Genomic DNA, 23,481 nt, shown 5'->3' with positions numbered 1-23,481 from the left:
AATCTGAAAGCTGTTAAAAACTAACCTTTTAATCAGAAATGTTTGACAGTACCAGATGGTTCAACCTGTCATTACATAAAACTGCGTTTTAGTGGCTTTTAATATATGTGCTAGAAAGTATCAGTATGCACAGGGAATTGTAGCTGTTGTTGTCATACCCATTATTCCCATTGAACTTCAGCAATTATTTTCAATCGATGCACTTCCTTCAACCCAGTAAGCTTTTTCTTTGTCAGCTCTTGATCCAGGTGTAATCTAAGATAGCAGGTGAACAGTATCGTTTAAACCCTTTTGTGGGTATTGGGATGAAAAATAGGCTGCCTGCTTCAGAACAGTGATGGGAAAACTCCAGGTGGGAAAGGAAACAGAAAGTAAATTCTTGATGTACAGAAGCATCACGAAGTACTGTTCATCTACCAAAAGAGGATGCTAATGGAGTAGCTTTCTTTTCCAAAAAGTGTTCTCCCTGCTGTTGTTGTCCAAGATCTTAACACTGGAGAAACAGGGAAGAGGATTAATGGGTAACCCAGATGTGGTGCTCTGAGACAGCTTTTGCTTCTTGGATAGTCCTGTATTAACACATGCAGCTGCAGCTTTTTATCAAGGACTGCAAGGAAGTGCTGTGCCTTTTTTATTTTTTGTGGAAAAGGTATTATAGGAAGAATGAACAAGCAAGTCAAAGATCAGGAACGTATGAAACAAGTAGTAGAGGTTCGTTTATAAGTTTAAGTGTATCAATGAATAGGACTGAACTCTTACTCTCTACTTGCTCCATTTTTTCATCTGCTTTTGCTTTCTTCTACCTGTATACAGAGTAGTTTCCTTCCTATCAGCCTTTTCGCTGAAGTAATCTGGTATATGTAACCTCAGCTGATCTAGTGGCAAAGAGATCAAGACTCCTGACATCATATTAAACGCTGGTTTGGTCAAATACCGTGCAGTATAAAGTGTCCGAAAAGAAAAAAATGCAGGGAATCCTTTAGCTGATTCTTTTTGTATTCTGTGCTACACACTTAATAATTTAATTATTAGAAATAACCATGAATCTACTACTGTCTAACACTACCATTAGTAAAGGTGACAGATTTGTAGCTGTCGGTTACTTAGAGTTTAAAACCAAGTCTGTGTGAGTCTCCTTTTCCCATTGGCAAAGCTCTCTAAAAAGATACTTTTTCACTTAAATCAGTCCATGCTAAAAACTTGTCTCTCATGTCCCCTAGAAATGAATAGACAGTTTTATTTTTATATATTATGCAAGAAATTATACTCCTGCTAGGGTCTTGACAGTGTTACCCCCATCCATTTTCTTCAGATATCTCTTTTACCTTCTTGTACTTAAGTGAATGGGCATGCATCAAGGAAGAGGGTGTTTTGGGTTGGTTTTGGGTTTGTGGGGTTTTTGTTGTTTATTTTTACTGTCTGTACTGAGTCTTGGAGCTGTAGAGATATATTTATCATGGTAGTCTTTGTTTTACTTAGTGTGTCTGAGTTCAAGAGCTAATGGCTTTCATTGTGTTAACACAAATAATTAATATTGTTTAGAAACCTATGTGTTGATAAATATTTTTTCCAAAGCATATTCTGTACTTGCATCTAAACATGGCCAGATTTGACAGCAAGCTTCTGTGATGCAGTGCCTCTGAGACAACTTCCATCAGCACTTGATGGTCTCTAAGTACAAGTTGTTTGTATAGTGGTGTGTATGGAAATTAATGACATGGTATTAAGATCCTTGCTTGTTAGCTAGCTACTGATTCATTAACATTATTGTGGTGCCAATTAGTACCACAGATTTGGAGCATTAAGGACACTCTGTTACCCCCTTATCTTCCCTCCACCCTCTCTTTTAGATCGGGAAGATGATAGGGAAGAGAGACTTAGACTTCAAGTTGAAAGGTTTTAAAGGGTTTTACTAATGTTGCTAATAGAGAACATGTATACAAAACCAATGTTGAATGCTTGGGATGGAGCTGGCATCACTCCAGCAGTGGCAGAGCTGGGTGTGCAGAGCTGGCAGCTCCAGCAGCTGCAGGGCAGGTACCAGAAGTCATGGGTGGGACTTCACAGCAAACTGAATGCAGGGATTGCAGGGCCTTGGGACAAGTGTCACAGGCACTAGGAGAGGGTCCTTGTTAGGTGCCGGCTATAGTCGAGGAGAGACAGACCCTCATGATCTCCATCTTATATAGGGGGTATGACAATTATGGGATGGAATTCTCTGTTGGTAAGTTTTAGTCACCTGTTCTGTCTGCCCCTGCACAAACACGCCCCTCTCAATTATGGGATGTGTGGAATGCTTGGCTGCCATAGCAACAAATCTAAACATGAGGCTTCTTCAGCATTCCATTGGTCTTGACCTTGGCAGTATCAGCACCATGCACAGTATCCAAGGGCAAACATGTGGGCAAAAAATTCAGAAAAGTGCAGTTACTTAGAAGGCACTTAGCTGAAAGGAAAATTCACTGAAACTGGTCTTGTTTTGGACAAAACCAGGACACATATGCATTGTATACTTAAAAAATATATATCAGAGCACAAGTTATGAACCACACTTGGCCATAGAACAACTTGAAGAAAAATTGTAAGTAGTACTGCCCAGTATGCACCATTTCTATAACCTTTCTTGCGAATTCTTTAACTTTCTTAGTTTCAGTAAATATCTGCACCCTTAAAAAAAAAAAAAGGGGTGGGGAGAGGGGGAACAAGGGGGTGAGAAGTGGTATCTCTGTGATTCATCAATCCCAGAAATTCAAATGATCCAGTTATTCTACTGTTAACACTTCGGGCTTGTTTCCACTGCTGTTGTGATACAAGGTGGCAGGTGGCATTTTGAAGTTTATCATTGGAGGAAAAAGACAGGGAAAACAAATACTCATGTAAAATATCATTTTACGATATCAGGGATCTAGTATAGAGTTAAATGAGGTAAATCAACTTTTCACTGAACTTGCATATGCATAACATGTGCTGATAAACGCAAATATTTTTCTATAGAAGTTGGCATGTGCATGTAAATAATCCATTAAAATCTTGAGAGATAGTTTATCATAACTGGGGAGGGAGGACAACTGAAACGAATTTCCTAAGCAAGATTTTTACAGTTTTAATAATGCTAGATACAAAGGAAATTGCTGTGTTCTAACAACTTTGGAAATGACTGTTTGCATAAGAAACATCAGTGCATAAAGGAGAAATGAAATTATTTGTGCTTTCCTGTGTGAGTTTTATGATACGATTTTTATACCTTCTATTTGTATCTAACTAAGGGACTAGTTGGTTTCTTGAGGCTGGAAGGGGGAGAAGGAAAATAAATTACCGAGATCAGAATACCTTAATTTGCTTATTTAATATTTCATCTGTTGGTCTGAGAAGCTAATTCTCAAAGGTCATGATATTTGTTGAAGAATATCAACTTGATCTGTTCTGTTTGTAGTTAACTTTTCTGATAGGGAGTGGGAAAACAATATCTATGTAAGGTACCACAGCTGTTCCTTGTTTTTGTCACCACACAATATTGAAAATACAGGATTTATGCTGATGGATCAGATCTCGGGTCATCAGACAAAGTACTGATGCAAAAAAAATACAATTAGTATCGCCACAGCTAAATATTTCAGAGGCATTAGAGACATTTCGTCTTGGGTACTTGTGAAGAAATCAGTTAAGGAAATAAGTTCCTATTTCAACCTGAGATCTGTTACGGAAACAGAAGAATTGCTCTGTGCTATAATAATTCTTAATCATTTGAAGTGCTGATTTTTGCTTCCCCCCTACTTCCCCTTGTCATTTGATCTTATTTATTGCTGTTATTCAGTATTGAGTCATACTTCAGTTCCACATAAAACTAGATACTCATCCACAAGATATATGAAAACAGGAAATCTCTTGTCTTGGGACCTGCAAGCTGGTCTAAAGTAGTTTGAAGCTAACCTGTTTTATTGTTTCCATTATCATTTCAATTATTTGGAAAATACAGAAAATCATTTTGATTTAAAGCTGTCTAGGAGTTAACTTCCATAATGAGCCATGAGTTGGTAGATATTTGCAAACAATTTTTCCCAGATTCACTGGATCATGTGCTGAACTTGGGTTTCATAATCATTACCTTTGTTTTTGCGTGTTAAATTTCTGTAAAAAATATGGATACAGTACCTCTGGAAAGCAGTACTCTTTAGTAACCCACTTGTCAAAGTGAATTTTAGTTGGAACTTTAGACATTATTCAAAAATGTTTACAAGATCAAGCCATTAGTTGCAAATGAAGTTTTGTCTTCCTGAAATGGTATTTGAGTTAGACACTAAACATTTTAACATTAGAAAAAAATGACTTCTGTAGTGTCTAGAAATTCTGTTTCTGTGTATCTGTAAAAACATGAGGAGCACAAACAGTGATGATGTCTCCTGGTCCAGGTAACAACTGAAAAAGGATTTTCAAGATGGAGTACTGAACATAGATGCTCAAGTTCTTTATTGGATCTGGACTGTGGTTTCAGTATTAAACCAGAGATTTCAGTTTCAGTATGCACTGCTGCCTTAAGTTTTTGTATTCTTAGTGTTTTTTCTATGCATTTGCTTTCATTCTCTACACCTCGGTGCTCGGATGCTGGTGAAACAGACGCTTGTTGCGTCGTACACGTGTGGTATGGGCATAACGCTGTACAACAAGCTGGATGACGCAGCATCAGCAGAGAAAGGGGAAGCCTGGGAGTTGCAGGCTTCTTGAATGAAACACTGCACACAGTGTGTAGAGATGCATCACATTAACAGTCCTCCAAATGAGAATGTTTTTCTGATACGTTTATTGAAAGGTGGTCTCTTTATGGTAGTATATTGGATATGCAAGCTAGATCATCGTTTGGTTTTTACGTCATGCATTGTCTTTTAAGAAATGGGATGTGTCACTGCGCATGTGTTGCTGTATATTACCAAGCACTTTTAGTAGACTTTGCTCTTGTATCGAAGAGTGAGAATCTCTTGAATTTCAGCAGTCATGTGCAATAGTTAAAAATGTTTCTGTTAAATTAAGTTTTGTGATTGAAGGAACAGCCTCTGGTGCCCATTAGCACAAGACAATGCCCTTTGTAGAGGCTGGTAGCTTCCATTCTCGCTTTTGTGATTAGCTTGTGCAAATATTGTGCACGGGCTCAACTTCATGCATGGAGTATTTCTTGCTCTGCTCTATTTATTTTCTCTACTTAATCTATTTTGAATGTATTCATAACTTTTAAGTGAAAATTCTGATGTTTTCACTACTTGGAACTGTCCTGTAGTTGCAATAATGAATGTAGAATTGTAATTGATGGTTATTTCGTGTTATCTAGTAGAGAGAACTGGGGCAGTCCCTCTGCTAGGAGTTGAAGCAGAACCATCCAACTAAAAAGCTTATGCTTTTGAGACTCTTAATGGCTTTCAGGGTACCTTTGAAAATCCTGAGGAAAATTTTGCGGACAGAAAAATGCTGCTTTTCCCCCCCGCCCCACCATTCCCCTAAGCTGTTGAAAGGAAACAAAAGATGAGTTCTGAAATTAGACTTCCTTTCTTATGGAAACATTGTCAGCCAAGTAAGAAGCTGTGCCAGTCCATGTTGTACTGACTGCCACAGGAGCTGCCTTTGTGCTGTTCGGTGCTTTTCTTGTAGTGGGAAAGAGGGAAGGGATCAAACCTCAGTTAACTGTAATCCCATGTTAGCTTCACCTGCGACAATTTTTACAATGATCCAATTATTCTAGAACACTAAGTAGTATACCTTGTATCATCAAAATAAGAAACTGCCTTTCACCTAGTGTGATGTCTTGCAAAGATGACAATTCAGGAGACCTGAGCATCTAAATTAGGTGTCTTCCTAATGCTGAAGTTCTTGGCAACTTATATCCTAAAACTATAATATGAGGAGCAGGCATAAAGGATGTGCAACTCCTACCAGAGCTGTAAAATGCTGTTCTAAATTTAAAAATATGAGACAATACCAGAGTTTATAATTCTAGAGTTATTTTCTGTCATACTATACTAATGTATATTGAAACTGTACTATTTTAAACACTACTTGAGGCAACTTTCAGGGGTTTTTTTGACTCCTTGGTGATGGGATTTTATTGCAATCTGTGAAGCATGCCTGTTAGATGTAATTAAACAGCAATCTCATCTCTTTAAAAATACACTCTAACAAGTAAATAGGCTACTGAAGATGAAACTAATGTCATTGCTTATTGATTTGTTTGTTCCCAGGCAAACCAGTACAACAGCATAAAAAGCTTCCTTCTCATCAGTCAAAAATGCAAATGGCTGAAGAATTGCACTGGGGCACTCCAAGTTATACAATCTGGTTCCTGTGATTTATGTGTTTTTTCTCAGTTTTTTGGGGCTGCTTCTGAAATTAGAGTTATTAAATTCTGGGAACAATCATTTTATACATATGCCTCATACAGTCTTCTCAGGAGGTGCTTGGGGATGCTTATTTTCAGTGGACAACATTTGTGGGTTTTTTATCACAAACCTGGTCATCAACACAGCTGCTTCATCTGGAATCAACAGTGAGATCTAAATAAACTGAGAAGGAAGGAGCAGGGGAAATAAATTACTTTTACTAACTTAATGTTGATCGAAAAATGTTAAATACAGGGATTGTAGAATTCAACATCACAACTTTTCTGTTGCTGTGGTATCAGGACATTGTTTTAGCTACCAGGTGAAACACAATAATGCCATTTAATCAAACTGCAAACGTGTTCTTTCACACCCAACATCCAGTCTTTGCTACACCAGTTGATAGAGAATTATCGAAATTGCTGCCTGTTTCGAGGTTATGAAATTTTGTCAACTGAAAACTTAAATCTGGTATGGCAAATTGATTTGGAGTCAAAATAAGACATTTCATAAGTTGTACTTGTGTTTGTTGGCATTATTCTTCTTTTCTGCTTTTTAGTATTTTATTTATTTTTAATATTTTTAAGACAGATCAGTTAATTAGGAAAAAAAACCAGCATCGTGAATAACAGTTACTGAAAGGACTATGTGCTTCTGCCTTGAACATTGATTGTGTGGAGATGTTTAGCCTGGTTACAAACTAACGATGATAACAAGATGACAATTCAGTGTAATTAGATATGTTTTGTTTTACTCTGTTGTCTAGGTAGCAAATAGGTGGATGCTTTTAAGTGTGTGGTGCTGTTCTGCAGGATGCCGTGTCTGAGCCGGTGACTCCTCTCTAGAATCTTTTTAATTAAGAACTTTTATGGCAAGGCATATATTAATTAGCAACAAGATATGAGGTTCTGATTCAAATTAACAGATTGCTAATATAACCCACAAATGCACAAAAGAGTAAAAGAGCAGTTTATTTTTTTGTCTTTAATTAGGGGATGCTCCTGGGGTCAAACTTCTTCTGTGGGCTGCTTTCTCTGCCTGATAGAAATGGACCTTACACCGATTTTGAAAAAACACTGTTCGGGGTGCGGGGGGGTTTGCCACTTTTAGGACCGCACTGTTTGATGATGGTGTGTATGCTCTTCTGACAAAGAGGTTTATTGCTGTCTTTATGGCTCCTTATGAGGAGCTGTGGGAGGAGCCAGTTTATATGGAGAGAAGGTAGAAACATCCAAGTTGTAAATGTGTGATGACTCAGGTTCTTTTCTTCCTCTCCCAGTTTTGGAGAAACAGTGTGTTGGCTCGTGTTAGGAAGGAATTTGTTATTTTCTGTGGGGGGGGAAATGGAGGGAAGAAGAGAAGACTGCTAAAATAGGCTGGGGCGGAGCTAGTTGTGTGGCTACCTTTTGCTTTTTGGCTTAGAAGTTGCATGTCTAGAGATGGTTTGAAATAGGTTTTTTTTGTATACTCTCCATTCCTTTTAAAATGTGCCAGACTTGGGAAGGTGGGTGAAGGGAAGGTTAGAGCTTGTCTTTTGGTGTGTGTTTTAGGTTTTTGTATGTGTGGTGGTGGTGGTGTCTTGGAGGGTTTTTTGTGGTTTGTTTTATTTGGATTTTGTTGTTATTGTTTTGGTCTTTTATATTGATTGTAATTGTCTCATTTTAAACAGTTTTAAGGCTGTCTATTTTTTTGGTCTTGTTTTACTTCAGTATTAGCTTGCTTATTAAAAAAAAAAATAAATGGGCATACAGTTAATTGTTTGAATCTTACACCATTTGAATATCTAGTGTACTATTGCATATTTGAGTTTCCTAAATCCCAGCTTTCAATGTACTACTGATAAAAATGTTCTTACTTGCCACCTAGGTAGTTTTTGTACTCTAAGTTGGAACAAACGGATTTTTGTAGTTACCAGCTCCAGAGAAAGCTTTTACTGAAAAGAGAAACATTTTATCCATCTGAATTACTTTGAGTTCGGTATTAATGCAAGGTAATGTGTTCCAGTGCGCAGTCTGTGGCAGAGTTAAATACAAGTTCTGGGGCTGGTTTTCGTGGCTTTTAGGTCGCACTGCAGCATGTTGGAATGTTGTGCTGCTGCTGCCCAGCCCCGCTTAGCACTTGGACCCAGGGCTCCGGCACTGGGGGTTTTTGGAGGAAGGGCAGCGCGGGGGGAGCCTGCAAGTGCTACTGCAGGGAAATTCTCAACGGGTTGCTGTGCCTGTTAGTGTTGTACACGGCTGTTAAAATAAACATCCTTTCTTAAGAGAAAATAAAAAAGTAATCATGATTCCGAAAATACTTTATTGCTGGCACTAGTATTTAACCCATACAGCAACTTTAGCTTGTAGACAAAAGGATTAATTTTCTTCTTTGAGCAAACAAAACTGAAAATGCTGCAGTGTTAACAGTTACTGAATGCTTTAAAACATCTTTAAAAAAAAATACACACACACACACACACACACACACACACACACACACAAACACCCCACAACCAAACAAGCAACACAAAACCTTCTAAACTTTACTGACCACTGTTTTTTTTTTAACCACTTCTGGACTATAAGAAGTAATTGACAGGGTTTGTATACACTTGTCATCATAAGACAAACTATTTCAATATTGAGTATGTATTTGTTACTGTTAGAACTTGTTTATAAACATTTCTAGTGTAAAAGAATATAAAGAGTATTGCAAACATTCCTTGGTCTTGTGAGTTTTGGTTTTGGGGGTTTTTTGTGTGTTGTGTGTTTTTTTTTTTTTTTAATTTGTTGTGTAAGAAAAATTAAGTTCTGTGTCTTTAAATATTTTAGCCTTTTCAACAATCTAGTGCTCTGCAACCACACTTGAATACAGGAAACGTATCTCCTCCTGTACCGTCATCATTTGCGATACATCCCCCTCCTGTGCACGCGTTCATTTGTTCCCGGCCGTGTCAGTCAAATGTCTGCATCCAGCAAACTATCCTGTCACTGTCGTGGGGCTCTGCCTGTGCCTGGAGCTGACAGCAGGTACAGAGAATGCTTTCAGACAGCCTTGAGTGATATTTTTTGTTTTCTTTTTTCAGTCTCATTTTATTTTTAGAAGGGAAATGTCTCGTCTCTATGGGAAGAAGGGAAGAAAGCACCAGCCAGTTAATCATAAATACGCTCTGGTAATTGTCAGTGTAGTATATTCATTTCTGTTATTGCATTCGTGTGATGTTACGGTGCAGAGGCAGTTTCTGGAAGTTTAAATTTTGGATATGTAAACAGGATGCTAAATTGCAAATTTTCATTACTTCTGGGTGCATAACCTAATGGCTGAAATGCCAGTGGCGTTAGATAACAAACTACTTTGAGCATTAGGAGGTTCAGCAGTTTTAGGGTGGGTGTTATTTTTTTTGCTTTGGAACAATGCATCTTTTTCAGCAAAATGTGATTTATAGCTACATGCCATATACAGTAGTTTGCATTAGCATTTAATTAGAAAAATGTAAATCTCCTGAGCTACCATTATGCATTCTTAGAAGTCTTTCAACTATACAAAGGTCTGATATTACTTCTAAATTGTTGGACATGAGTATGCTGTACTCCCACTCTCACATTTATAATGAAGAGGGGACAAATACCACTGTTTTTACAGTTCATATATGAAGGTAACTGTAGTGGTTTTTTTTCGGTGTTTTCCCCAAAAATACTTAAATGTGTAGTAGTATGTAAGGAAATGGTTCTCAGTGAGACTTGCAGAAGGGTAACATCTTGTGGATAGAGAGGAAGTGATCTTGACAATGTTGGTTGTTGTGCTTTTACCAGCTGGTAGATTTGGAAGGTGTTTTTAATTCAGACTCTGCCTGTGACAGGCTTTTTACTGCCTTTTTAAGAGTTTCAGGTCTCTGGGTTTTGGTGCATAGTCTTTTGGAGGTGCTTTTGACTCTGTTTTTTATTCTGATCTTTATTTGTAGCCAGGTTACTTGCAGGATATTGAAGTGTCATATGGCAACAACTGGTTTTGTAAATGTGTGTTTCTAACTAAAAATGTTTTTGAAATAATAGGCTCTTAATTTTTCTCTCTGGCAATGAATTGGAGAATGGAGATGTAATTCCTAAATTAACTCAACTGTAATTTGAGCATACCCTGTAGCAATGTAAAAGGTATCTGAGGTTAACCAAGAATTATTTTTTATATATATATATATATGTACATAGATGTATCTTGCCCAGCTAATTTAAAAAGTACTATTATCCCTTGTTATAACTATTTCCCTTAGGACCAACACTTTATTTTAACCAGTCCAACTATGCTGGTGAAAGCAATAGTCATCAACTCTTAAGGAGAATTTCAACTGAAGAAATTTGTATGAGAACTTTCTTTTCTGTGAGAGAGGTAGAGAACAGGGCTTTTTTAATGAGTAAAACAAATCAGAAAAAGGGGTGTATAAGTATCTACAGATGGGAATATTTTTAACATGTTTCTGTGTTGACAAGACGTGTTCTGTTCTTGGAGGTTTTTTTCCTTCAGTGAATTATCATAAAGCTGATGTGCAAGTGTAACCTTACAGAAAAGAGAGAAGTGCTGTTGGAACCATTACTTTTGTGTTGTGCAAGACAAAGTCGGAATAATATTGAAGAGACTGGCAGCATATACCAAGTACAGGTCTTTGACTAAATGTTTTCTTAGTGGTGTTCTGAAATTTGCACGAAAACCCAGCTGACATGAAATTAACGTAGTTGCTGGATGATATAATAAAACAAGAATGCTTGCTTGAAGCAAGTAAGTCACCCTGGATGATTTTACTTGAAAGGCCTTTGTTATTTTCACAGTGATAAGAATAACTTTGGGCTGAGCATTATAGCATTTTGATACTTTGTCAGGGTAACAGATCAAAACTTTGACTTACAAAGCATTATGCTCCTCTTCAAAAAGTCAGTAGTGTTGGCTTCCCACTCTTTTAGTAAATCTGTTTAGTATTTACTCTCTCTTTATTGTACTGCAACAAAAGAGATGCCAATAAGTTTCTGGAATGTCAAAAATTCAGGCAACCATTCTTTCTGTCAAAGCACTTTAGACAAAAGACATCAGACAATGGGAGAACAAAAGGTGGATTGCCTTCTTTAGGAATGCTTGTCCTGCCCCAGATGCCTATCAAGGCTCAGCAAAACAGCATAGCCAAAGGGGACAAAACCAATGAAAACTTATCTTTGGCTTTTATGTTCTTAAGATAGTATGCAAAGGGAATTAAATTGATGTTGATTTTAATAGCTTAAATGATTTGAGACTTGCACAATTTTTGAGGTTCTCGATTTACTGGTTAACTGCAGTTAGTAAGCTCATGGCTGTAGTTATTTGACTGTTATGGAGATACAATAGGGCCTTATGTGTGAAAGATGAGAATTTAGTACTTCATCCCTGTCAGAACTGCAAGGTTGCATCAATCCAATAATACAACTACAAAAATTTTTATAGTCGGTTTTACATACCAAGTTTTGTTTTGAAGTAATAAGGAGTGAACTGATGATCTGAGTTTAAATAAAAATAAAAAAGCAGAGTGTAAACCAGTACTTTCTTACACTGATCACTAAGCCTAGAACCTTTCCTTGATAAAAAGATATTTGTTGTACCCACCGTCCTGGATAATTAGGGGGTTTATGCATCATACCTTGACTATATCTTCGTTCAGCTATTAGGTGTTACACTGTCTACATTTGTAATTATTGTGAAATGTTGGGCCTCACTGCAAATGCAAAGTACAGTAGCAGATGAACATTTGAAAAGGCTGATTGTAAGCTGAAAGAAAATGATTGAGTAGTAGAGGCTTGTATTTTCTCTGTATGTTTTTAATGGTCTGTGCAATCTGAAGCTTACCCTTAGTTGATCCTATTTCTGATGAAAAAGAGACAAGTATTTCCATATTGAGCTTTGATTAAGTTACCTACTGCTAAGCATGTGTAGTGCTTTGTCGTAGCAGAGAGGATCTCTGCCTGGTGGTGTCAGGACAGAGCTGTGACCTGTGCAGCCTGCTTCCTCCTGGGGTGGCAGCTTGAGCTCAGGCACCAGGTGCTGTGGTTTCAGCAACTGAACCTCAAGTTTCTCTGCTTGATAGTGCTGAAACTTCCTGAAGTTATTTTGTATGGTAAGTCAACTGAACCTAGACAGCCGAGTTTTACTCATAATGCTGCTACAGATCTTTTCTTCTTGTGATGAGTCTAGTTGCCTGACCTGCCTCTTTAAAAAAGTGATTTTCATAACTCAAATTCTTAGGTTTTTTGCACAAACATCCTAAACTAGGTTTTGTGTTTGCCCATATTAAATTTAGCTCTCTTGCTGGCATTATAATGTCTCTCAAATTAGTGATTTCTCATCTTGAAAAAAATAGCTTGTTATAAGGGTTTCCAGACTTGGTGTGACACTGTGTGTTGCAGACTTTGATTACCTTTTTTCTCAAGTTCATTTATTAATTCTGGTTATTGCAGATACTGTAAATTATCTGCACTATGTTAATTATGGGTTAGTACAGTTGCTGTGGGTTTAGAGCACTTTGAGGCAGATACTTACAGTTCTTCCTGCAAAGCTACAAGGGCAGCACTGATCACCCGGAGAATGCTGCTGTTGTGTAATGTGCCCAGCTCTTCTGCCCCTCTCTGGGAGACACCTTGGTGTGCAGAACAGTTCTGAAACAGCCAGTTTGAAAGGTATCAAGAGAGACAAAAATTGCAGTGCCAGCCAGTGCAGGGGCTGCTGTGATTCTCCAGTCCCTCTCCTCTGCTCTTGGACCTTCCCTTCCTTGTCACCAGTAGAGTGACAAGGACCTGAATTGGCTGAAATGCACATGAGACAGAAAATGGTTAGCTTTGCAGCCACACTCATTAAAAATGAATCAAATTAAATTAGTCTTAGGGTTTTTTCAGAATTACACTATGTAAGTGTTCATCTGATGTCGTACACCCCATGTATTAATGCATTATTGCAATGTAATCAATATGTCCCAAATACTCGTGTTTGTGATCAAGATGACTGTTTCTTCACTACTGCTTTCTCTCAAGCAGTATCTAACGTTTTGGGAGGGAACTAAATTTGTCTGGAAAGAAAAGTTAGTGTTTTCTCTTAAAATATTCATAACAGCATTTAATTCACAAATGCACATTTTATTTTCGTTGGAAGATATTTACAGCCTTGAGAAAGGGTTTCATCCTTTCTTCACCCTCCTCACCTACTGCTGAATTCAAGTTGGACTGATATTTTGGAATAGCTTTGTAAATGGCCTGAAAAGTTTACGTTGTTGTTTGGTTTTTCTGTTATTATATCCTGTAACTTTAGCAGTGAAACTTTTTTGACTCAAGAAATGATGTTCATGAAGCTTGCAGTTCACCTGGTTTTACACCGATGTATTAAGATTTGAAGTAAAATTGTTCAGCTTCCATTCTCTTTCTTAATGTTCGTTGTTGTTGTTCGGTTGTTTTTGGTTTTTTTTTTATTTCATATTCCCAGTTAAACATGAGAGTGTAGATACCATATGTTGAAGAGAACCACTTATACCAGTATGCTTTCTCCATTCTTATCTTACAGTAGCACTGTTCAGCTCTGATAAGACACTCCCTTTCTCTAAGGAAAGAGTTTCAGCTACTTGTTAACTCGGAAAATTTAGGTGTTGTTGGCTTGAGGGCAGCAATTACACCAGCCTGTTATCAACCATGCACTGGGGGGGTGCGTTGGTCCCTCTTGGCTTCCTTAAGCTGGCAGCAGAATTGCCTCATTGCTGCAAGCAGTTCTGGTGTTTACAGCTGCATACAGCAGATTGATGTGACCAGTGACTGACAGGGCTGATGTGTCACCACCTGCAAACTGCCCTTCATGGACATTTAAACAATTGTAACTGTGTTTTCATGTGTATTATTGAAGGTCGAATAAGTTCCATATTAGGAATTTCAGTTTCTGTGTTGGGCAATGCATGTGCCAACATAGAGTTGTGTACTCTGACATAATTTCAGAAAAACAAGGTTTAGAAACATGAGTTTCTCCAAAAGGAGAATCCTAAGCCTCTTGGTTGATTGAATCATCAGTATGCAAACCCACAATTTGACTTACTGCATTAAATATCAAAGCTGTTGTGTGTTCTGCTAAGTGGATAGTTCATGTATATGTGATGCAGAGGGTCAAACTGAAAGGCAGTAAATGCTATAAGAGCTATATGACTCATCCCATGTTTTCTCATCAATGTTACTATTATGAATAGAGCAGCTACTATTAGATCTCCAAGGTTATATCCCATGTCATTTCAAACTTGATTAGCCCTTGAATTTGTCCTGTGGTAGACTGTTTGAAGTCCCTAAGCAGAATAGTTTTTGCCCTGAAGCACACTAGCCCCCTGGCTATACACATTATTTGTTTCAGTCTATTCTAACCAGCTCCCAGGTTAACCATAAGAGGTTTAGCTGCTGTTCTGTCTTCCTGCATTCTTTTTGAAGCAGAAAATAACTACAGAGAGAACAGAGGGTCCTTCAGGAACACTTTCTGATCCTGAAAAAGTAGCTTTGGGTATCAAGGGAATGAGATGCTGATATGGCATAGTGAAGAGAGTGGAGCAAATAAAACACATAACAAGTCAATATAGGTAGGCCTGCGCTTGAATCCTGGGCAGAATACTTAGACTACTGCAATTTTGGGTGATTTGACAATTTCAGTATGAGGATATGGACTGTATTGGAATTTGGAAAGCCTTGTCCTGTACCTGAAGGACTTCAATGCAACAGCTTGTCCAGGTTGGATTAGGACCTTGCTCAGTCAAACTTGGAAAGTCTCTAAAGGTGGAGATTCTGCAGCCTCCTTGGGACACCTGTTCCAGTCCTTAACCATCAGTAACATCAACCCTTTGAGCCCAGTGGTCCAGCCACCTCTCATTCTTCACACATTTGATACATAACTGATTTGATTGCAAAGCTACTGTAGGATAGAATCAAAAGCCTTGGTGAAATACAGATAAATGACATCCACTGCCACCTGCCCCAAAATGAAATAATTTTATTACAAAGAAACATTCTGTACTGAAAACCACGCTCCAGTTTGATGAATATCAGGAATAAAAGACCTTGTTTTCTAGTTATTTCTAATACCATGTGGAAAGCTAATGAAGTTCTGTGTTTAAGAATGAAAGTTCAAAGTGGAATGAGGTAGAAGGTAGCTCCTGGAATTATCAGAACAGAGAGCTGATGACGGGGCGAAAAGGGAAGGCACTGGTTTATTTAGCTTGGTGAAATACAATAGAGGATTAATATGACTACAAGGAAGAAAACTGAGGAAATGTAAATGGGAGATGAAATGGCATAAGCACTCTATGGATTAAACCAGGTTGTAAAACAGAATAAACTTCTAACTAATCGTACTACTAACATTTCAAAACGGTACTCTCGAGCCTTGCAGGGACAAAATACTAGCTGTTTTCAAAGTACATCCCAATTAGTTCCTGAATAAATTTGTAGAAGATGCCAGTAGGCATAGACATACATGACTTCAGGTTTCTGTAGCTCATTTAATCACAAAATACATAATCTTGTCCACTGTGAAGCAAAAATAAATCATGTTGACCCAAACCAGAAGTATTTTGTAGGAGGTCAGGTGTAGCTGAACTGTGGAGGTATTGTAATGTACTTATTTAATGCTTAGCTTTGGTGATGAGGGGTTAACCTTGAGACAGTTTGTCTTATGGATTACTCACAGAATTTAGTATGGACTGTATCCTTAAAATAAACATGGGATTTGAGAGGGTGAATTCCTTGCCCTTAATTTTTCCTGTTTGACATTCTATGACATGCCATTTATGATGTTTGTCATTGCATAACAATGGTCTGCAACTGTGCAGGCTTTTGTTTGCAAAACAGATGTAAAGATGCAATGTGATGGTGTGCAACAGGTTCAGGCTGCCAAGGAGCTTTTATTGGACATTTCTCTTGGGTAAGAAATTTATGAAAATAACCTGTGCACACTGTTCTGTGGATGTAGGCAGCCCCATGACATATGAAAAAGTGTGTCAGATCTTGGTCACTGAGCAGAAGTGTCAATAAGCAGATCCAAAGTGCAGGATGTTGATAGAGTGTGTGTTTGACAGGTTGAGACAAGACAGTATTGCCTATAAAATTGTTGACATTCCAGTGTGTCAAACAGCAACTATTATTGGTATCAGGGATGATGAGGTTTTTGTTTTGTTTTTTTCAAGAGTCTTCTTAAGCAACCACATGTTTATGGTATACTTTAAGCTAACTATTGTCTCTCATGTGATAGGAGCTGAGTTTAAAGAAGCAACAAGGCTAAAGGGACTGTGGATTATTGCTTTTCAGGATTATTGCTTTTCAGGATTATTCATAAGGTGCTGGGGCAAGCAATGTAATTTGCAATGAGCTGTTGTTGCAAATAAAAGGCTAAAACTACACTATCATGTGCTTGGGTGGAATACTGTTAAAGGTTTGCATATAACTACTTGACACTGAGAATGCACAAACCAATACAATTTCCAACAACTTTCCTGATATATTTTAACAGAACAGTAGAAAATGGTGGAAATAAATTGAGGGGGTAGTAATTACTGATTATGGAGTAATAAAACTGGCTGTCACAAATATTCCTTTTTCCTTGCTTTGCAGTTGCATGGGGTAGAGCGAACCATCGCTGCTGGAGAGCCAGTCATGCGGTGACTGGGCTCTGTACTCAGGACAGTGGCGAGTATCTGGCCAAACTCCTTGTAGTAGGGGCAGGTAGATGGGGAGCTGCTGGACTTGTGGTTATCTTCTTTGCACTGTGGTAGGCCCTAGAAGTTTTTAATACACTCTTATTACATGGGACATCCATTTAATCTTTCCACCAGCTGTTTAAAGATGCTTTCATACAAATGATGATTTTGAGTTCTCAAAATCACATTATTTGCTGTAGTTACATCAAAGTGACTGTTGTAGTCCTGTAGCCAGCTTGTTGCACCAGAGCAGCATGTTCTAGAGCTTTTTGACTAAAGGCTTTCTGGCTGTACACCTCCTGCCTTAGTGGAGGTGCCATTTAGAGTGAATGTGTTGGCAGATAAGCAGCTTCTGAAGCTTTGGAGGTGAATGGGGAGTCCAGATTATAAAGATGTTGTGGGATGGTATCGGGGAATTGTTAAACTTTAGTCCTGTTGCTTTGTGTCTAATGTATCTTCACTGACAAATAGAAGAGTCAGAACCTACTGAGAAGCCTGAGGTTTGCTTCTGGTCTTTATCCAGGAAAGCAAACCAGTTTCATAAGATTCATTAAACTGTGTGTAAAGAATGTTTGAAAGGACTTTGGGCTGAAGAGTTTGGATTAAGGCATGCAACTCAGATTGACTTCTCATTTAGCGTCCTGCTACTGGTAACTTCATACGTTCGTGTATCAGTTCTGTATTCATCCTAGAGCAGTGAGATACGTCTGACTGCTAGTGCCATTAGCGTTTAACTTGTAATTTTGATGTCTACTCGTGTCTAAAACCACCTATATGCGCATTGTCCTCGCAGAAATAAACATCTTTTCAGCATTTCTTGTTTGTTTGTTGTCACTGCACATTTTCCCTTCATTACTCTCTTCCACTTTTTTCTTTCTTACCTTTTTACTTTTCTTCAACTGTCAGTGGAATTATTGTCTTCCTGTCTCCATATTTAGGTAGTGTCAGTGGCTGAGTATCACCGCAGGATCGATGCTCTAAATAGTGAAGAACTGCGCACACTCTGCAGACGTCTCCAGGTGCCCTCTTCAGTAGTTTAAACCCCATCTCCAGATAGTAAAACATCTTTCTTTGTAGTGTCTTTGATCACGGCAAGTCCCGCACTCAGTGGGTTTGTCTTGTCTACAGCACTACAAGGATCCAGCAGAAAATTCCTGTGTTTTGGATGTATTTAATTGGGCAGTGCTGTGGTGGAATCATTGCTTCCACCTTTTTCAAACAGGAATTTTCTGTCAGAATTGGAAAATTTGTTGTCAGTACTGCTTGACTCGGAGTGATGTGTTTTAACTTCCACTTTAGACTGGTGTGTTGTGCTAGATAGAAGCTTTCCTAAAAAGAATGCAAAACAGGTGAACGATCCAAAACCTCGTTGTATGGGTGTTTAATTTTATATAGGACTCTTTCATCAAGAATCTCACAGTACTTGGCAAGTATGATGCTTCACAACTTCTGTGGAATAGGTAAGTATTTTTCTCATTACACAAGCAGGTAACTGAGGCAGTTCAACATGGCGAAAGTCGTACACATGGTAATGTTCCAAAACCAGTACTTCGCAAACAGTACTTCGTTTGGATTTTTGAAGGTTTACTTATATGGACTTAAACTGATATTTGCATTCTCTTTAGGTGTTTCTTAGTTCTTTGACAACTATGAAATAATTAGTTTCTGTGTACTATCATATATAACTCACTGATGGAAGGTATAGCTCAGACCTCCTTTGAAGCATCGTTTTGTTTGCCTGTAGTACTTGGCTGATGAAACTGTAAAATTTTAGTGTGGGGTTTTTTTATGTTGATCTTGTTTTTTTTTCACCTATTAAGTAATTACACAGAAGAAAACATTTTCTTACCTCTTTTATTTCTGTTTATTTAATAATCAGTAGTTGATTTACAATGTTTTCTAGGTAGTATGGCTACATAAATCAATAATGAGCATGAACTCAAAAGCTGCACTTGGAAAATCAGAAATTTTGGAAAAAAAATTTATTCCCACTTGAGAACAAAACAACTCTGTTTCTGGAAAGTGGACAATACTTGTATTAATATCCTAGAAGTGCAGCAGCTCATTCCAAATACCTTTTCTTGGACTGGCCAAACTCAAAGTTTAGATTGACTTGAAATACCTGATGCAGTGGGCTGGAGCCTGTAAACTCCCTTGAGGCATTTGAGAGTTCATGGTGTAGTTACTAACCACGTGGCATTTACTAACTTCAGAAGCCCCTGGAATCTGACTACAGGTCAGTCTGCTCTGTCAAAATTTAGCAGGAAATGAATTTGCAAGTTCTGAAACTACACTGTTTTCTGTCACAGAGTTTTTGAACAGAAACATGTCTTTGTCCACATCTACAAAGCAATCTTCCTCCTGGAAGAAAGTTGCTATGCTGTAATAATAAGTAAAGGAAAAAAATCCAACCAAGAGGATAAAAAAGAAAAAAATACACACCACAATCCCCCACACCACTTTAATCCAAATTATTCGTGTTTTGCATGGTACACTTGAATCAGAACTAAAGAATAACAAAGATATTAAGCTTTCTGCTGTATACATGAACAATGCTTAACTTCTATGGAGTTGTAGTAGTATATGATGGATGAAACACATTTAAGGTGGAAGCAAGCTGGACTACAAAATAACATGCTTTATAGGTAGTACTGTATAATACATCCTGTATATCATCTTTTTCTACATGAAGCTGTACTGGTAAATGGATATACTGTTTTTCTTGTGATATGGAACTTGTGCATGGTTTACATTGGAAATGCTTGTTACTTTCTATTGAAGAGTGGAAGGCTTGAGCTTTTTGCTTGCTTGATAATCTCTAAAGGTACCCCTTTTCTTGAGCTAAGAATTAATATTGTAATTAAATTACTGTATTAATATACCTTGATACTTCAACTTTATAAGCTTGTTTTTAAGTAACAGGAGTGATAGTAACATTTTCATAGTTCTTGATTTAGAGGAAAGGGATATTGTTTTCTTTGGCTCTGGTGGCTGCATTTGTTGTTTAAATATCTCTGTCTATATTTCAGAATTTTCTTTTATTTAGCTTTTCTTTGTTAACTAAGAAAGATCTCTTTACGAAAGCTTGGCAAAGTTTATCATGATGGTATGGTGAAATACCATAGTTGTGTCCTGTATGTTTAGAGTATGAGGTATGTGGCGAACACTGGTTATTATTCTGGAGCTGGTAGATAGTTTTGGCAGGTATTTTCTTGAAATTCTCAGGATTTAGGTGTTAAATAATTTGGACAGTCTGACTTTCAGTAAAACTTTGTTCAGACTGGTAAATTATTCAGATGCACTGATTCTTGTTAAGAGGTTTTTTTTTTCTTTAGCAAGTCTCTCAACTTGTTCATTAGTTTTGCTGCAGTGGCTGAAGTTACTGACTGCCTGCTCCTCTGTCAGATTTCACCGTCCTCACAGAGAGTTTTAAATAGCCCTGCAGACAGACTTATCGAAAGAAACCTGTTTGGGCCTGAACTAGTCTAGTTCTCAACACATGGCACTTCAGCTTGAAAGTACCAGTGAATGTGGACTGGGCTACAAAGCTGTCGTGAACTGTGATGAGGAGTTTTGTGGCCTTCTCCTGCCTCTACTGAATGATGATCTACAGCAACTCAATAGGGCAGGTATTTAAACTACTATAGGATCTTTGTGCAGGGCCCATCTCTGCCAGGCCTGAAAGCTCACTGTGCAGCAGAAGTATCACTGCTGCTTTCCCCTCCCCACCCTCTCAATTCTTTCTTCTTTGATTCCCACAAGTACTCCAGCTTATGGAGCTTATGGCTCCATTCAGATGGTTTACTCAAAATACTTGACAGCAGTCTTTCCACTTGTCTACTACATATCTAGAAAATTTCACAAGTACTCTAAAAGAGTATTGATGTGGAAACTACTCAGAAATGTCCTTGTTGAAGTTTCAATTCCACTTCTGTCTGGGTTTTTTAATTACACTTAATGTGGATGCTATGTTAGTATTAAAATGCAAGAACTTTGTAAGCTGATTTCTGAAAAGCATTTGGAGTCGTTCAGCTGTGTATCAGGACTAATTTGTTGTTTTAGCAAAAAAAGTTTTCTTCTGAGTAGATGTCTGTGTAATTTACTGTTAGTATATAGCTGAGTACTGACTTGTTATTGGAAGCAGTGGAAATCGTGGTCAGGTCAAATATAACAGATTTCTTAGCTTTTGAAAGAGTTGCATAACTAAGTCAATAACCGCCTGACTTTTAACCTGCAAAGTTCATTTTCCCTGCTAATGGAATTGTGAATACTTATTTTTTGTTGATCTTTTTGTAGATAACAACGAGAGAAGATATCACTTCAAAACAGGCAACAAATATCAAAACAGACCTGGAGCCAGAAGCATTCCGGCCAAATCTTAGTGATCCCAGTGAATTACTACAGCCAGAGCAAATTGAAAAGGTATCAACTTATATATGTCAATTTTTAGTATTGTGTATAAATGTATCACATATGCTATGACTGTAGTGTAAAACACACCAATAGGAAGACCTTGCATGATATTAAATAAAATAGGATCATTTAAGTTGAAAAAGATCTTTCAAGATCCTGAAGTCCAAATGTAAAACCAATACTGCCAAGTCCATCACTAAACCATGTCCCTAAGTGCTACATTTACGCTTCTTTTAAACATCTCCAGGGATGGTGACTCCACCACTTCCCTGAGCAGCGTGTTCCAATGCCTGACAACCCTTTCTGTGAAGAATTTTTTCCTAATATCCGATCTAAACCTCCCCTGATACAACTTAAGGCTTCTTCCTCTCATCCTGTCACTTCTTACTTGTGAGAAGAGACCAACCCCCTCCATACTACAACTTCCTTTCAGGTAGTTGTAGACAGCGATAAGGTCTCCCCTCAGCCTCCTTTTCTCCAGGCTGAACAGCCCCAGTTCCCTCAGCCACTCCTCATCAAACTTGTGCTCCAGGCCCTTCACCAGCCTCATCACCCTCCTCCGAACTCTCTCCAGCACCCCAGTGTCTGTCTTGTCATGAGTGGCCCAAAACTGAACACAGAATTTGAGGTGGGGCTTCACCAGTGCTGAGTCAGGGAGACTATCCCTTTCCTAGTCCTGCTGGCTATGCTGTTTCTGACACAGACCAGGATGCTGTTGGCCTTCTTGGCGGCCTGGGCACACTGCTGGCTCTCATTCAGTTGATAAATTGTTCTCCTTTGGGTGACTGGTAGAGGTAGGAAAATAAACTTGCTTGAGAGACCAGAGATGGAAAAATATACATGTGAAACTTTAGGCCTCATCTGAAGTTTTAAACTAACTTTAAAGCCCATATATAGTAGTTCAGAAGAACATAATCTGCCTTCCTTTATATCTAATGTATTCTTAAAAATTGTAAAAAATATACATATATATATATATTAAATAAGATGGTTGTCATTATCTTGTTAACAGCTCACAAAGTCTCTTCCACCACGGACCATTGGATATCCATGGACTCTTGTCTACAGTACTGCAAAGCATGGCATGAGCTTGAAGACTTTATATCGAACTATGCTGGGATTAGACACACCTGTGCTGTTGGTTATCAAGGACAGTGATGGACAGGTAGGAAAATATTTGCATGGAGGTAAGGGACCCATCAAGAAAAATGTTTGAGGAGCATAAATTAATAGCTGATACTTTAGTCCATCATGGGAGGTAAAATTGTGTGGTTTTTTCCTTGGTAATTATGGAGGGGCTTTTAAAGATGTGTTTAACAGTCAAGCAATCCTCTGACATACTGCATTTCTGGGGAATACTTGAATTACACAAGTTCACTGTCACAATGCATGAGTCTCGTAATACCCAGTTACTGAATTTTATTTTAATATACTGCTTTTAATGTACTTGTAACCTAGGAAATATAGACATTAAAACTTGCTGTTACCAGAAGATCTTGTTGAGTTGGAATGTCACTGCCAGCTGTGACCAGTGCTTCTTGGTACATTCTGTGGCTGCAGCTGACATGTCTCTCCCATTCAGGGGCTGTGGGATCTTTGCTGCATAATTTTTGTTCCTTGAGTCTCTGTGCTTGTGCTGTATTCTCCTTTGACTGGGCTATGAATTCCAGAAAGTGAATCACATGTCACCATTTCACTATCAAACATCCTTTCTTGAGTATTCTAATAACAGGTAGACATTACAGGCAGCATGAGACTTTGATTCTTTCTTTCTCAAAATTCTCTGTTCTTTTGTGAAAGCAAGTTACTGCTGTTATGAAGAACTGTCAGAGCAACTGTGAAATCTGTGACATTAACTTCGCTTACCTGTCTCCCTTTGGTAACCACTTCTTATTTTCAGGAAGCATGGGCTCATATCACATTGTATTATTCAGGTGTTCTGAAAACTGTAAATGAAGGGTATGTTTTCTAATTCAAGTCACAATTGTTTTTTCCCCTCCCATTTCC

General features: G+C 38.1%; 1 protein-coding gene across 11 annotated transcripts in view; it reads left to right on the top strand.

Annotated features, from left to right (window-relative positions):
* Positions 1-23,481, top strand: part of OXR1 (oxidation resistance 1) — a 275,216-nt gene that overhangs the window by 242,999 nt on the left and 8,736 nt on the right. For 7 of the 11 annotated variants that reach the window (XM_065832703.2, XM_071803861.1, XM_071803860.1 and 4 more), the window contains 3 exons: positions 18,000-18,080; positions 21,358-21,483; positions 22,487-22,639. In XM_065832703.2, coding sequence (XP_065688775.1) covers positions 18,000-18,080; positions 21,358-21,483; positions 22,487-22,639 — 360 coding nt within the window. Of the gene's footprint in view, positions 1-9,380; positions 9,517-17,999; positions 18,081-21,357; positions 21,484-22,486; positions 22,640-23,481 lie in introns of those variants that run through there. The other 4 variants (XM_065832706.2, XM_065832710.2, XM_065832711.2 and 1 more) reach the window with 3 other exon arrangements.

The sequence above is a fragment of the Patagioenas fasciata genome, chromosome 2 (assembly GCF_037038585.1).
Source record: "Patagioenas fasciata isolate bPatFas1 chromosome 2, bPatFas1.hap1, whole genome shotgun sequence".
Taxonomy (NCBI): Eukaryota; Metazoa; Chordata; class Aves; order Columbiformes; family Columbidae; genus Patagioenas; species Patagioenas fasciata.
The sequence above is the reverse complement of the archived record's forward strand: the minus strand, read 5'-3'. Positions and strand labels throughout refer to the sequence as shown.